General features: G+C 38.9%; 1 protein-coding gene and 1 long non-coding RNA gene across 2 annotated transcripts; one reads left to right on the top strand and one right to left on the bottom strand.

Moving 5' to 3' along the window:
- Nucleotides 1-1,703: 1,703 nt before the first annotated feature.
- On the bottom strand, nt 1,704-15,259 carry dhx34 (DEAH (Asp-Glu-Ala-His) box polypeptide 34). The gene is made up of 16 exons (XM_015017993.1): nt 14,214-15,259; nt 12,825-13,136; nt 11,397-11,651; nt 11,218-11,320; nt 10,501-10,718; nt 10,253-10,427; nt 9,124-9,317; nt 8,936-9,037; nt 8,593-8,856; nt 7,190-7,363; nt 5,900-6,005; nt 5,085-5,191; nt 3,566-3,823; nt 3,288-3,479; nt 2,003-2,147; nt 1,704-1,910 (listed from the first exon to the last, which is right to left on the bottom strand). Exons 1-16 carry the CDS (start codon nt 14,904-14,906, stop codon nt 1,768-1,770), a joined length of 3,441 nt encoding a protein of 1,146 aa, XP_014873479.1. The 5' UTR covers nt 14,907-15,259; the 3' UTR covers nt 1,704-1,767.
- A 383-nt stretch (nt 15,260-15,642) lies between these two features.
- On the top strand, nt 15,643-16,690 carry LOC106936793 (uncharacterized). The gene is made up of 2 exons (XR_001422224.1): nt 15,643-15,796; nt 16,506-16,690. It is a non-coding gene; the product is annotated as an uncharacterized LOC106936793 (long non-coding RNA).
- The last annotated feature ends 20 nt before the right edge of the window (nt 16,691-16,710 follow it).

Genomic DNA, 16,710 nt, shown 5'->3' with positions numbered 1-16,710 from the left:
TTTGTCTCAGTCGGTCCCCCGATCGTAAACGAACCGATAGTTTTGACGGACCGATCCCATTCCCAAATATCCGGGTCTCAGTCGGTCCCCCGATCGTAAACAAACTGTTAGTTTGACGCACAAACACCGTCCCCACTAATCTGCGACCCCGTGCACCACAAACCACACCGTCGAGCCCCCTGACGGTGCAGATTTAACCGAACCAGTAAAGCCATTGCACCCAGTTTGCTCCTTCTGGTTCAGAAGAGTTCAACTCTGACAGTCATGCAATCACAATGCAGGTCCCATCCTTACATCTTAATAAATGTGCCTTTTGATTTGAGTAATCAATAACTTTTGATTTCAAAGTAACTCTGTATTAAGTACTTTTCCTTTACTTTTGGGGGTCATTGATTTCTGCCAATATTTTCACATGTACGTATTTATTAGTTTCAAAGTAATTATTGAGATATGACCTGTTTATTTATTGAGATATTTATTCTGATTCTTTATTTTTTGAGACAGGTTTTTATCTTCTGTGCTGTCTTACTTCTGACTTTGTGCCAATGTGCTGCTTTGAGGTGTTACATATCGTGGGTTTGTATCATTATTAAACCCTCACTCTATATTTTAAATCTGAGTTTTCTTTTCTTACAGTCATCATTATTTCACAAAAACACCCAAAGTTCAAACATTTCACTGAAGTGCCAGGATTTATGTTCAATCCAGTATAATAACAACATATTTATTCTTCTCGCAGCAGAAGCTTTCTTTTGCATCTTTGCAGATCGATGGAGATATGGAGAGAAATTTGGTCCAATAATTTTGTAAGCAAAAACATATTTCAAAAATTGAAATATGAAAAAAAAAAGAATTTCAAAAATAAAAACTTTGAAAAACTTCTCAATCAAAAAATATGTTCTGATGTAATTTACAATGTATATGCAAGAGATGAACCTAGATTTATGTGGTTTGATTTTTTTTCAGATTCAATCTTTTTCAAAAATATTTTTCAGATTGTAGTTTTTCAAATTATTTTTCAGATTTCAATTATTTAAATTATTTTCTGAGATTTATTTTTTTCAAATATTCTTTTCAGAGCTTATTTTTCCTGAATGTATTTGTTCAAATAATTGTTTTAGATTTTATTTTTTTCCAAAGACATTTTTAGATTCTGAAAAGATAGCAAATATAAACGTAGGTTTAACTGTTGCATACACATAGTAAATTACTCTCAATACTTATTTTTTGATTGGGAAATTTTCAAAGTTTAATTTTTGAAATGCTTTTTTTTTTTATTTAAAGTTTTGAAATGCGTTTTTTGCTTGCAAAAATATTGGAACCAATTTCTCCCCGTAAAGAGAAAGTAAAACCTGTGACTGTAAAAGGAGATAAACGGGTTCAAAAGTCCAAAGGAGAAGAAACCCTTTTGCAAAATTACACAATATTTTTGGTCTACTTTCTTGCGCAAATATCTTGACACACTTGAAATAAGAAAAAATTAACTTACAAGTAACTTTTCAGCAAAACATAGGAACTGTTTTAAGATCAATAAATCCTTAATACTGATAAAATGAACGAGTTCTACGAGCAGATTTGTTTCCACTTATAAGACACTTTCCCCATGTTATGAGTGAAGATTTTTTTTTTACAATATTCAAGAATTATTGATCTAATTAAATTGTGCTGAAAAGTTACTTGTTTTGTCTTATTTCAAGTGAACTAATATATTTACACCAGAAATTAAACCAAAAATACCTGTAAAGGTTTGGTGTTTTTGCAGTCCAGTCACTTTGCTGAAAACATGTGCTGCCTTTTATGTTTGAGGATCTCCGTAGATGTGAGCTTCAGATCCTCATCACAGACGTCACAGTGATAGACCCTCGTCAGACTCGACTTTCCGGATGAGCCGGACTTTCCGTCTCCTGATTCTAGAAACAGACCCATAATTAGTCTCATGCTGCTGTTATCTGCAGGTGCGTCAGGTAAAAGAAGCAGGAATCAGTTGAATGAATTTCCTGACCTTCTTCTGCCTCCTGCCGCTCTCCGGCGGGCCGGCAGGAAGCTTCGTGATGCATCCGCTCCAGCGGAGTCAGAGGCATGTAGAGGTCACAGTTCGGGCAGCTCCAGAAGGTCCGCAAACACTCGCTGTAAAGATCCTTCGAATCCTGGACGACGTTAAAGAAAGACATTTGTTTATTTTATAAAGTTCTTCCAGTTCTTTAGACTGATTTTGTTCCTGTGATCTGATGATCTCAGGAAGATGCTGCTCCTTTTAATTATTTTTTTATAATACTGTTTTGGATCAAACTTTTTCCAAATGTGAAAAGTCGTCATCTGTCTCAGGCGTTTCGAATGGATTACGTCTCCATTTGAAACTGATTTGGTGACAATTCATAACCTCGACAAATGATTTACTCCAAGAAAAAACCTCAACCAGCATGTTGACTGTCCCAAACAGAGATCAGAACCACAATTAATAGAAACAGTTAAATATAAATTCATATACATTATGAACTTCAAGGTAACACCTAAACCTTTAAATTTAAACGAAAAAAGAATGGTAACACTTTATAACATAAGACTGTTTCATAAACATGAAAACATGAATGAGTCTTCAGAAGTGTTTACGACTGTCATGAAGTGTGATTCGGTAAATAATGACACTTTAATGCAAAGGTGAAACTTTTAATGGACTTTTAACGAAAGTTTTTAAGCAACTTTGCATTAAAAGTATCATTATTTACCAAATGACAATTGTAAACATTCATGAAGACTCCATCATGTTTATGTCAGTCAAATAAAATGTTACCAAATATTCTGATAAATTCCCAAATCATCAAATTTTAAAATCTTGCTCACTCTTGATAAAAACAGGTTAAGTTTTAAGACAGATGTTAAATCAAGTTTCCTTGTTGGTTCTGAGCAGTAAACACCATCACTTCACACATTTTCCCTCATTCTATCATAAAGTTTTAATATTAATCAGAAAAATTAAAAAGGTGATGGACATTTCACCTCTGGTTTCATGTTTATGTTTAATTAACAGTTAATCTGCTGGAGATTTTTGTTCTTTTTTCTGACACTTTTCCATTTTTTTAGCCCTTGCATAACTGGAAAAATGTTTAAAAGCAGCCAAAAAAATGGAGAAAAACTTTGGAAGAGCTTATGACAGCCTTGTTAACTCCACTTTAAAAAGGTTTGAAGAATCTGTGGCTGTTTGTAAATAAACCATAGAGAAATAATTGATGCATTTCATTCCCTTTCTAACACCTGAGGCCTTCATTTGGAGTGTTGGACGAACTCACAGTGAGACAGTTGTAGGTGAAGAAGCTGGTCACTCTCAGGCCTCCTTTAATTGGATCTGGTTTGGCTTCTGCTCCTGGAAACAGCAGGCTCAGATCTGGAAGCTCAGAGTAAACCGAGTCCGAGTCGGCCTGAGGTCCGACGTACAGGTTCTGGGTCTGGAGAGCCGTGAGTCGCTGAAGGCTGTAACTGACCTGGACAGGAGGTGTAGTTACAGAAAACAGCATGAAGGTAAAAGAAAAGCAGAGGCTGTAATTCACTGAGATCTCAGTGTTTGTACCTCAGTGTAGAGCAGGAAGCGGACGAGGCCGTCGCTCAGCTTCTCCATGTCTCTGCGGGTCACTCCCTGTCCGGAGGTGGTGCTCTGTCCAAGCTGAACCTTCAGCAAACGCTCCCACTCAGTCCTGAGACTGAGGGCCTTGGAAAGGACCCTCAGGGCCTCCTCGGGCTCCCGGACCTCCAGCTCCAGCCAGCCGTCCACCACCAGCCGCGTGCAGTCGGCGTTTGTGTCCACCGAGTTGGCCACCAGCAGCAGAGCCTGGTTAGCAATACAGCAGATTTCACCAACTCTAATTAAGGTCATCAAGTTGTGAGCAACACAGAATCAACTTACAATTAATTGTTGATTAATGGTTTATTATATTAAAATTAACTAATAACGCCTGATTAGACCTTCTTTCAGTGTTGTAGTTTGGCCGCCATCCAGCAGAGGGCGCCGCTGGTCACCCTGAAGCGGAGCCGTTGAGACAAAAACAAAAATGGCGGCTGGACCATTCCAGAATGGTAAAGAGAAACGGTCCAAACATAGTCCGGTTTGGGATGGAAAATGCACTTTATGCGGTTTTGTTTTGAAATATAGACACTCGACAAACTCATTACGTTATCACCTTTAACAGCGCTTAATTCAGCAGAGCTGCATGGCGGAGTAGCGCCAACTTTATCATCTAAACATTACTGATGTGCTACGAAGGCGAGGCTGGGTTGGCAGGAAAATGGAGAGCAGAAAAATACCACAGACTACTGTAGAACATCTCTGTTCATTAGGAATTAAATAGTTCACATATTTTTATTCGTTTCATCTTTTAATTTTCTATTCAGCAACTTAAGAGATTCCTGTTTTGAAAATGTTATAAATATGTCAAAGTTTAATACTGTGAGCAAACCACAATTTGTCAGTATTTTATTCACCTGACACAAAATGTTTAAGGTCAATGATGGTTTTCTTTGTAATAGAGCATATAATAAACATTTAACACGGTCTGCCCTCTTGATACAAGAGAGGAAAAAGCATACGTGGAAACGTCCACTCTCTGTTTCCGTAAAATGTTTTTTTATAAGTGAAATAATCTACCAGTGGAACTAGCACTTTTTATTAACATTCAAGAATGATTTAATCAAAACAAGCTTCTAGATCTTGCTGAAAAATTACTTGTTAATTTTGTCTTATTTTAATTATAGTAAGATGTTTACACTACAAACTATACAAAAAAAAGAGTTTTTGTATGTATGGAGTGTTACTTTTCCAGCACTCAGTTTTGCATAAAAGCAAAGAAAGTTTAATGTAGTTTCATCTGGTAAATACAAATGCATGCTGCATTTTTCAGGTTTATATTTCCAAAGAATGTGAAAAATGTTTTCTTCTTCTTCCACTTCACAACAATGCGCTACTTTGAGTTGATTTATCACATAAAACTCCTTGAAGTCTGAGAGTCACAAACTTGCAGAAACTTCTCAGATCTTAATTAATCAGGAAGCAGCACAGTGGTTTGATCTTCGGTCGTCCCGCCGCTGATACCCACCTGCAGGGCTGGAACCCGGACGCAGTTGGACAAATACGGCTTGTTGGTCTCCAGCAGCGTGACGAAGGCCAACAGCTGATGTCTGCTGCTGTCCCTCCTGTCCGGTCCTGCAAACAGGAGACGAGGGCTTTGAATGAGAAGGAGAACTAGATAGTGTTGTAGTGGAAGACATCATTTACTGGGCCTCCCATGCACTTAAAAAATCCTAGGGATTAAAGAACAGATAAAATGTATTGATAACTTAAAGCTTCATATAAACTTGTAGAGTCTGTGTGAAGGTAGAAGAGTTTAAATCAGGGCTGTCCAAAGTGGGGACCATATGTTAAGTCAAAATTATTACAAACAAATTAAAATGTTCTTATAACGTAAAATGTTTGATGCATCATCATTTTATGCGTGAGAACACATTTATTTAGTGACGTCTACTTTGGTGCACCAAAATCTGCTTTTATTTTTTCTGTTAATTATGGCTAAATACACAAAACTTTGATCCAGAAAATGACAAAAATTCTTTATTTATATCTGAGACTTTCTCCCCCCCCAAAAATTACAAATCGGATGCCTTTCTTTTAATAAGGCACATGGGCAAAATAATTTTTAATTTTTGGGGATACAATGATTTATTGTTAAGTTTATTGTTAAGCAGGTCAAATTTGGTTTTAAATTGTTTTAGAAATTATGTCTTTTTTGGCTCAGAAGTCATTCTGACTTGACCATTTTGTGACAGAAAGTTTGGATCCTCCTGGTTTAAATCAAAGGTTCAGATCTTTTTTAAACGACCTTTGACATCTTTGTGTTCTCAGGTTCTTGCTCACCTGTTTCTCTGGGTTCGTCCTCGGGAACATGCAGCACCTCCGGATCGCTGGCGAACACACTGGTCGGGTGCATCACCACGCCCTGCTTGTTCCTCGTGTGGAACACCTACCAAGAGTCAAAAAATAAATAAATGTTAACTTCTTAAACCATATTTCACGTTAAATCAATATGTGTCCCAGCCTGGTAAAGATGGATCCTAAAATTAACGTCTGGAAGAGAGTTTTAGAAAACTTTTACCTTTCATTTGATTGTATTTATTGAGTGGGGAAAAAAAACCCTGTAATATAATAAAATAATTGCTTTTAACTAAATCTCAATACCACAATTACTGGCAGCCCTAACAATTCCTTGTATTACTAAAGTATTTTTCTCAGGTTATTCTCTAAAACAACTGAATGGATATAAAAACAAATGCAGGTTTTAGTGATGTTTTTCAGCTGTTTCATGGAATAATTATAAATATATATTCTAAGCAGCTTTTATAATTAAAGTATATTCTATTCTAATTACATTCCATTTCCACAATAGAATGACACTAGAAGTTTCTGATTCCGATTTTTAGGGTCATGATTCGATTCAGAAGCTATTTTTAATTAAATTTTTCCATTTAGAGATTCTGTTTAAATTATGTGATAGTCCATATAAATAAAATGTTTATTTAATACAATTAATTTAAGGCTCCATGCTTTATCAAATTCCATCAGATTATATTTAAGCAAAAATAGGTTTGTACATAAAATTGCCAGTATTTAGAATAATTAAGCACCGAGTTTTTTCTCGGTTTTTCTTAAATAACAAAAAAATATCAAAGAATTATTCAAAATACAAACTTTGGGTGAGTCGACAGTAATGCAATATAAAGCATAGTCGCAAATGGAAGGATGTAAGAGAATTTTAAAATACATTTCTGAGTATTTTGAATCGATTCAGAATTCTCAGGAATAGGAATCAGTTCTTCAATCAATTCTTTTCTGCACCTTTTTTTGAAACTATGTTCAAACTATATCAATGAGAAAATGTAGCCATCATCTTTTTGAAAAGGTTTTACGTTTTTCTTTATAGTAAAAACTAAAAAGAGGAGTAAAATGTTTACTCTTTAAAAATTAGAACAGATTTCCTGTAATAGATATTTAATAAAAGTTATAAGATGTGGTTTTTCAAAGTGTTAGGTTACAGTATTTGTGGCTCTAGACCCGTTTTATTTAACTGTTTTGAGGACAAAAACGGCTCTTTGGGCAGTAAAGGTTGCAGACGGCTGATCTGGTCAGACTGTGAGCAGGAAACCGGACCTGATCCGAGTCTTTCCGGGTGGTGTTGTGCTCATCAGGCAGCGCCAGCTGAGGGTAGAGTCCTCGGCAGAGCAGCAGCTTGAGCAAAGCTTGGTGTCGCGAGGACAAGTCCTGACTGGCGCCGACGGCCTCCTGCAGCTCTGAGACGTTGTGGCGTAATTTAAACTTCACTTCCTATTTGAAGACAAACAGAACAAGTTCTTAGATTCCCAGGAATACCCAAATACTTCCATCTCTGACATCTTCAGGCTGTAGCTTTAAAAAGATGTTAAAGGTGACATATTATGCTTCCTTGAACAGGTTAGGATGGATCTATGGGCAAAACATGTTCAAACTTTTTTTCACAAAATCATTCTTAGATAATGAGATTTTAATCTGGTCAGTTCTGCTTAATTTGAGCTGTTTCAGGGCATCTTGTCACTTTAAATCCAAATTAGCTGCAGCTGGTCACTCCTAGGCCTGACACAATAACACATTTTGATGGACGATAAATTGTCCCAGAAGTTGTCATAAACGATAATATTATTGTTTTGAGACCATTTTCAAGTAACAGTAATGGCATAATAATGCAACAACACATTCTCAAAGATCAACAAACTTTAAATTCTAACGAACATTTAATACTGGAACTGGAAGACATTTTAAATATCAGAATAAATAAACAAAACAACAAAGACAATAAATAATTCTCTGTAAACAAAAATGTCCCTCAGAAAAACGACTAGTTGAGACCAAAAACACCAGACTGGAGACTTTTGTTACCGTTTAGTAGAGAGAGAGACAAAAAAATTGAAAAATAATAAATCATGCAAATTGAAATTATTGAGTTCATTTTAATTTATCATGTGATTAATTGATTTATTGCGACAGGCCCGGCTACACCACCAACTCAACGTTTATACTCATATGAAAATGGCTGCAAACAGAGGTGCAAATATACAACCGTACATCTTTAAAAAGTATTAGTGGAGCCTCCTGGACAATCAACAAGAATGCAGGAAGCAGTTTCTGGGTGATACGTCAGCAACAAAACACTTGTCTTTTCCAGCAGCCATTGTACAGCACCTACAGTGGTAAAACCAGCTGACCAAACATAATGGAGCTCATTTTGGATTATCATATAACAGGGCAGTGCATGCTGATTTGTGAAGTTACATTCAGGAGGCTTTTGAAATGGCTAATTTTCCAGACACAATATACATGTTGACAGTAAATTCAACATGAACTTACTGTCAAAAAAAAAAAAAAAGCCGGGTGTATTTTTTTTTAAGTGCTTGTTTTGTTTTTAGAAGCAGTAGAGACACAAATGGAAGTACAAAAATGTGCAAAATGTGAATCTTGCACAACAGGTCCCCTGTAAGTTTCATGTTTTTGACTGTGTCTGCTGTTGAACAGCTGCTCACCTGGATGTCCACCTCCTGTCCCTGTCCCTCTTTGGACTTCCTGCGTTTGCCTCTGTCTTCAGAGTCCGACCCTGAGGAAAACTCTCCGTCCTGGCCTTCCTCCAGCCGCAGGACTTTACGTTTGGTGCTCTCCTGCTGCTCATGGTCTCTTTTCAGCTGATGCAGCTTCTTCCTCTCGGTGAACCTCTCCCTGCGCTGCTTGCGGTCGCCACTAGATGGAGCCCTGTCCTCTGACTCCACGAGGCCGTGGCTTCTCAGCAAGCTCTGCAAACCACCAAAGGAGCTTTATCCATGAGGAAGTTAACTAAAAACATTGGGATGATGATGATGAGGAGGAACTTGCCTTGAACTGTCTGCGCAGGTTGACCATCTCATACAGCCGCTGCTCCTCCAGGCCTCTCCTCCTGCACCACTTCCTGGAGCCGCCGCCTCGCTCTCCTTTCACCTGTTGAGTTCAAGCCTCAGTCACCCCAAACATTCAACCTGTTCATGTCAGGAAACCACCAGCATGTGGCGTCTCCACGCACTGACCTCCACCCAGGCGTTGAAGGTATTGAGCAGGGTGAAGGGATCTCCCTGGTTGCTGTGCAGAGGCTGGCAGGATGTTTTGCAGTCCGGATTCTGCTGCGAGCTGCGCAGGAACGGCGACTGGACGCTGAGGGCGGCTGCGATGGTCAGCATGGGCTCCACCAAGTTAAACAGAGAACCAAGAACCAACATCTTCCCTGCAGGATGAAAATTTAGTTTTTGTGCAAAGTAGAAAAAAAAAAAACCTTTCTTATATTCTCTCCTGGAACTAACTTTACACTTTCTTCTCCAGAGGATTTATGTCTGATGGACAAAGATGTATTTTCTATCTGATTAACCATTTTAAATTTAGAGTGTTTTTACAACATCTTATGGGGACCAAAGTTACAATATTTGTTGTATTTCCAGGTGTTGCAGTTTGCTTTCACACTGCACTGACTCAAACGAACCAAACTAATTGAGAAACCTGTTCCCCTCCTCACCTGTGGGGGCGCTGCATCAAGAACCACTGAAGGACATAACATAAAAACCTCTGAAAAAGACAATGATAATAACTTCCTTCTTCACAAAATATAAACAAAAGTGGAGTGGTGTCTGATTTTAGCGGTTGTAGGATTTCTGTTTTGTCTTTGGTAAAAAGACCAAAAGCCATTTCTGCCGCTCACACATTTACTTTGATTGTATTTACCCAGAATGCCCTGCGCTACAGTCCACTTCCTGGTTTTGGAGCGGTCTCCAGTCTGCATTGTGCACCAGAGTTCAATCGAATCAAGACCGAAGCTTTGAGGCGGACCAGAGTTCGTTTTTGTGGTCCGAATCGGTTTCCCCCAATTTCTGCTCTAGACATGTTTTTATTTTCAGTTAATGGCCTTTTTATTTGAGTTTGTATACTCCAACCAATTAACAATTATTTGGTTGCTAAATGAGTTGTAAATTTCAATAATCGGTTCATCATAATCCGATTAATCATTGCATTGCCGATTTGAGCACAACCGAGGAAAAATGGGGATGTTTGAAGAATAAAAGAGTCTGATAAACGTACAAAACTAAAACCATGAAGGCTTTTCTTTCTGAAGCTAAAAACTCAAATGCAAACATTAAAAACTGAACAGCCTTGTGTGGACAATCTTACCTATAACAACATCAACAGGCAGCTGAGACAGCAGTTTACCAATGGATGTTAGTTCACCACGACTGTCTAGCGCCCCCTGCTCCTTCAGGTACGTAACTGCAGTCTGGATACTGGCCGTTGGAGGAGGATCAATGAAGACAAAAGAAAGCGGATCTCCCAGATCCATACTTTTCATCTGCAGGGACACAGATGCGTTACTGAAACTCGAATTCTACCGTGAATCATCATGTGTACCAGGATGCTCCCACCTGCAGGACCAAGGAGTCCAGAGCCACTCTGTGGATTTCAGGGACAGGGTACGGAGCGAAGGCGTTGTAGTCCGACTCTGAGTACAGGCGGTAGCAAACACCAGGACCTGTGCGACCGGCTCGACCTTTCCTCTGCTCGGAGCTGGCTCGGCTGATCCAGAACTCCTGCAGGCGCTGCATCTTAGCCTTCGGGTCGAAGCTCATCTCCTTCACCTTTCCTAAAAACAAAAACCCACAGAACCTGAAAAGGCACAGTTCAGAAGGTATGGCTATATTCAAACAGCATGCAAAAGCGACCCAAATCCGCTTTTTTTTGCCCACATGTGACCTACATCTGACTTTTGGGTGCCTCAAAGGACAAAATTATGTTAACGTGTAAATAATTTCACATTCAGTGATGAAAATGTGAGGTTTAAGCATCATTTAATATGGGAATACTTTGAAGGTTTAACTTCATATTACTGACCTTACCTTTTGCTAACCTTACCTTTCGCTAACCTTACCTTTCGCAAGATGATGAGTAATCATGAATTTTCCAGACAGGTCTCCTGAGGCTAAATCACACCGGAAGTACAGATACACCGCATCTGTACTTCTGGTGTGAAAAGGCCTCAGGGCCTATCAGCCCTAGCTGATGTTGTTAGCTCTAGCTAATACAGGCCTGCCGTGTGAACGTAGCTTTTGACGTGAAAACTGAGAGGAGGGACAGTTAAATACCTGAATCCACAACAAACCGGACCCCATCTATTGTAACTGAGGTTTCAGCGATGTTGGTGGAGATGATGCATTTTCTTACACCAGGAGGAGCGACGTCAAACACCTGAGGAACGTCATCAGTTCAGAGTTAGCCATCAGAAATGATCTCCTTTATTTAAACATGTTCCGATGGCGCCCACCTTGTCCTGCTGAGCGAGAGAGAGGGTGCTGTGGAGCGGCAGGACTATCCAGCGCCGGGTGTGTGTGGCGTAAACCTGACAGGCCTCCTGGATGTTGGAGATTTCCGCCACGCCGCTGAGGAAGAGGAGCAGATCCCCACGCTCCTCTGGAGGGTAGCGCTGATCGATGCCCTGCAGGATGCGCAGGTACGGCCTGGGATCCAGCTTCTCTGAGCGAGAGGGCTGCTCCTCAGGGGGGATGGGCTGGTAGATGACCTGGGTGCAGGAAACAGAGCATCACTTCTCTCTGTAACGCGTTACTCCAACCCGACACCTTGTTTCAGTAACGAGCAGAGTTGAGCTGTAACTAGTTACATTTACTTGAATATTTTTTACTATGCAGTTTTAACTTTTACTTGAGTCATTTTATTGTGAAGTATGGCCAGAGGTGGGTTAGGGTTTTTTGAAATTGAAAATAGTCAACTTTCAAACTCAGAAAAATTATTTTTTTCTATAAAATTTCTGAAATTAGTCTCAAAATTTCTGAGCTTTTTGGAGAGTTTTTACTCTTTTTTTTCTATCTATAACCACCCTAAAAACAATTGTACTACACTGAATGAAGAACACGCTTGTTTTAACCAAAAATTCACCAGACCCAGACACAAACCTGCAGTTTCCGTTATTTTCAAAAGTTTTATATTGAAAGAAACAAATTTGGAAAATTTTCTCTTGTTCAATTTTGTTATATAAATTATTTTCATTTGGTCTTTAAAACACCAACATTTCTACTTCACTTTATATTTTGGTTCAGATTATGATGTAAATTTTAAATGTTAAATGATCTTAATCAATTACTTAGTACTTGAGTAAACTTTTTACCAAATACATTTTTCACTCTTACTTGAGTAATTTTTGGATGGCTACTTTTTACTTTTACTTGAGTAAAAATATGTTGAAGTAGCTCTTACTTGAGTAAAATTTTGGGGTACTCTATCCAGTGACTTTCAGTACTTCTCAATGTCCTGGACGTCATTGCAGTTTGATGTAACGGAGACAGAGCGCAATTGCCCCCTAGTGGAGGACGAAGTCACTACCACTCGATCCCAGAAGAGGCTTACTAGCTGTTCTTGAATAAAAATAGCAAATAACATTTTTAAAAAAAATCTTTTCAATTGTTTTCCTACTGTATTTGCATTGTTTTTAAATTTATGTTAACTAATATGGATTGATATTTTTTGCAACCCATTTTACAGTAAATTGTAAATCCTTTTTTTCTTTACGGTTATATCTTGTATGAAATCTACTTATAACAACTGCATAGAATCTTTTTATACTGCACTGGAGGTATAAAAATAGTCTCCCAATCTATAAAACTATCTAGCTTCAAAAATATCAAATTTGAAGAAACATTTGGAACATCCCTGCATGTCCTGACTGTCTGCTGTTTACCTGAATGGGAAACAGCCGGCCTGGTACCTGCAGCACCGGGGCGCTGCGGAAGTATTCAGAGAAGAGCTTGATGTTGATGGTGGCTGACATGAGGATGAGACGGAGGTCCGGCCGATCGGCAAGTAGGGAGCGCAAGACGCCGAGGAGGAAGTCGCAATGGAGATGTCTCTCGTGGACCTCGTCCACGATGACCACCTGGTACTGATCCAGCATTTTGTCCTGCTGGATCTGACGCAGCAGGAGCCCCTCGGTCAGGAAAAGCAGCTTGGTGGCCACCGTCCGAGAAGTTTCAAAGCGGATTTGATAGCCAACCTGGAAATGTAGGAATACATTAGGCAACCTATTATGCTTCCTTTAACAGATTAGGATAGATCTATATGCTATACAAAGCATGTTCATTACATTTTTGCACAAAATAATTCTTAGATCATGAGATTTTAGTCTGATCAGTTCTGCCTATTTCAAGATCCTTTCAGAATGAGCTGTTTTAGGCGTCTTGTCACTTTAAATACAAATGAGTTGCAGCTGGCCAACTCAACATTTACACTTTCACATGAAAATGGCTGCGAAAAGATGCACAATTATGCAACCATACATCTTTGAAAAGCAAAAGTGGAGCCTCCTGCATAACCAACAATAATACAGCAAGTAGTTTCTGGATGGTAAGTCAACTAGGCAGTGCCCAGGGGTTGTGACTTAACAATCAGGAGTTTTTTGAAACTTCTCAATGTCTGAGTTATTTTTAGAACCAGTGGAGACTCAAATGGAAGTACAAAAATGTTCAAAAGGTGAATTTTGCAAAAAATAGTTCCCCTTTAAAGTCAGCAATATCAATACAACATCTGTTCTGATTCTTTAACTACTTTATGAAAGAACAAGATTGAAATTAGCAGTTATGAATATTGGCTTGATGCTGATATGTTAAAAAATGACTGATATCAGCCGATACTGATGTTAGTGGTGATATTTTGTACATCTATGGCTATATTCCAAACTGTTGCAGTACAATACAAACTACATCATAAATGGGAGAGTAAATATAATTCAGGGTTATAAGCCTGGCGGGCCACCAGGCTAAACACTATTTATTTATTTTAGGTTTTGTTACGTTTGCCTTTAATACTTTGTAGTTGGTGTTTAGGTACTAACAATGACTTCCAATAACACATAATTACCTCATTATATTTTCAAGTTTCCTGTCAACTTTAATCATTTTTAACTGAAAAACGCGGTGGGCAGATAACTGCCTAGCACCCCTACCACCGGGCTTACCAAGTTTTCAGGGGGAAAACCGGAATGCGTGTCTTGTTTGTTAATCTACTACATGTTAAGAACCTTTATCTCCCTTACGTCCAGGCGTTTTTAAATGTATATTCTGTATGGACCAACCTTGGATCCGAACTGATTGAGGCTCTCAAAGCTGACTCTCTTTGCGAGGGAAATGCAAGCGATCCGGCGGGGCTGGGTGCAGGCGATGTGGCTGAAGCCAGCCGAGAGCAGATACTGGGGCACCTGGGTGGATTTCCCGCAGCCCGTGTCCCCGGCCACCACAATCACCGGATGAAGCCGCACCAGCTCCACGATCCGATCTCGGTACTGAAAGATAGGCAGGTTCTTCTGCTCCCGGCGGAGCTTGGCCAGTTTTCCAAAGCTCTGTTTCTGACTGAAGTCCAGGAAGTGCAGCAGAGCCAGGCGGCAGTCCGAGACCTCCTGCGGACCTGGTCCCGACGATCTCTGCCTGCTCCTGGGATCGGACTTCCCCAGTCGCTTCTCGATATCCCCGGTGCACACGGAGACATTAATCCTGTACCGAGCGTCGTACTCTTTAGGAAGCCCCAAATCCACTTTTTCAGAACCAGACCTTTTCTTTTCTTTGACATCATCTCTAATTCCAGAACCAGACATTTCCCGCTTTGCTTTGAATCTCTGGAAACGGTCAAAGAAAGCCCAGAACTCTTTATGTTCGGTGGAGCCAGCCTGGATGTAGTCCTGTTCACGGAAAAATATCTCATCCATCTGGGCTCGGTTCTGCGGGCTTCCCCAGTCCCAGCTCCGGCCGTCTCTACTCCTGTCCCGATCCATGTTTACTGGAAGTTTTCAGCATCCAACTACAGCAGACCAACTATAGAATGATTATGATAAACATCAGGTCTGAAAACACAAACACCTTCTGAAGCCATCACATTGAACGGCAGGCTAACGAGCTTTCCACCGAAATAATTTCGAAATATTTAACTTTTATTTACTCCAAATAAATCAAAGTCGAGTCCGTAACACTGCCAAACACTTCTACATGTGAGCATGCGGGAAAAAATTAATAATAGATTATGAGAAAAAAAAAATACTAGGTAATAAAAACGAAAGCGTACAAGTTACACAGCTACCAATAGGGAACAAAAATACGGTAGGACATCTTCCGGTCCGTGCCCTAAAACAATCCGTCGCACTTCTAAACAAATATACCCATAGACATAATATAAGAATAATATTATCTTATCTATTAAATTGATGGTTGGTATATTGTCTATGAATATACCAACCACCGGAAAAAAAATATTAGTATATGTGTTTTTGATCCAAGCTCTAAGGAAAAAGTCTCAGAACTTCTGAATTTTGACTTTAATCTCAAAATTCTACCCTTTTCTCCCAGAATTTAGGAAAAAACAAAAACAAACAACCCCCCCCTCCAAATCGGTTACAAAAAAGTCCCAATTCAGAGATTAAAGTCAGAAATCTGGCTGGTGAGAAAATACCTAATTTAATTATTCACGTGAAATCTAAATCTGTTCTAATATACTCTAAACTACTATTTTCTGAAGAGTATTCGTAGTGACTGAGGGCTCTTTGAACCATAGACCCAGTAAATGCTGAGTCACTGGTTGCTATTGGGATTGTCGCCTACTTATGGGAGAGAAGAAAACACCAGGCCCACAGTTTTCATCAAAAGGGCGAATTATAGCCGCAAACCAACAGTAAGTTAGAGACAACCATTCAACTATTGTTGAACAGTCAACAGGGTTTTATGTGGGGTAAACAAGTTTAAGTGATCTTTCAATGGCAGTTGCAAAAGAAAAATTCAAAGCAGAAATATCTAAAAGTTTAAAACTATCAATACCTCAGCAGTGGATAATTCACATGGGATGAAGGGTGACTAACATTTTTACGTGGCCAATTTCAACATTGAATGATGAACCTTCATGGAGCTGTAAATATTTTCTTACACTTCTCTAAAATTCATCATTGGGAGGGGAATTTTGATTTTTTTGTTATGTCAAACTCCGCAGTTCATCGTTAATAAACATAAATCAACCTTTTAAGGCACAGTTGCGATGACTTTTTTCCACAAATAGGGAGGAGCTTCTACCTGAAAACTATGATAGAAAATAAACATACTGCATAGTAACGGATGCTTCAATGCTGAAGTCTAAGATACAAAACAATACATAATATTTTGCATTAGACAAAGCAGTTAAGAATTTAAATGTGAACAATAAGAACATTTTAAGTAAAATCAAAATGACCAAAACACTGGAAGCACACTTGACAAATGAATCATTGTTCTGATTCAATGAAATATCACATTTTCTACTGGAAATTATACATTTTTTTAAATCTAAAAATACTTCATTAACCCAGGATGTAAATTAAATTCAATCAATAAAACATTGTCTTTGTTTCCAGAGCAACAACTTTTGCCCACCTTATGATCATCAGAGGGCAAAATCCAGGGGTGCACACTCCAGAAACCTGGACCAGGACTAAACCTAAACATTTGAGGTTCCTAATGTTATTTACAGCTTCCCACTATAATGGAGCTTCTGATTCAACAATTAGTTTTGTTTAAATAAAATACATTATGAACACACCAGAAGCAAATTAACTCATG

Source organism: Poecilia latipinna, unplaced genomic scaffold (genome assembly GCF_001443285.1).
Source record: "Poecilia latipinna isolate Pla-1442-1.1 unplaced genomic scaffold, P_latipinna-1.0 Scaffold2216, whole genome shotgun sequence".
Classification (NCBI taxonomy): domain Eukaryota; kingdom Metazoa; phylum Chordata; class Actinopteri; order Cyprinodontiformes; family Poeciliidae; genus Poecilia; species Poecilia latipinna.
This window is presented reverse-complemented; position numbering and strand designations above follow the sequence as displayed.

What these genes read in the sequence shown, in the direction of transcription:
- dhx34 (XM_015017993.1), bottom strand. Translation starts at nt 14,906, where the DNA reads ATGGATCGGGACAGGAGTAGAGACGGCCGGAGCTGGGACTGGGGAAGC. An exon ending in GGACGAACCCAGAGAAACAG is followed by an intron (nt 5,192 to 5,899) that starts GTGAGCAAGAAC and finishes TCCTGTTTGCAG; the next exon opens with GACCGGACAGGAGGGACAGC. An exon ending in GCTTCCTGCTCTACACTGAG is followed by an intron (nt 3,480 to 3,565) that starts GTACAAACACTG and finishes CCTCCTGTCCAG; the next exon opens with GTCAGTTACAGCCTTCAGCG.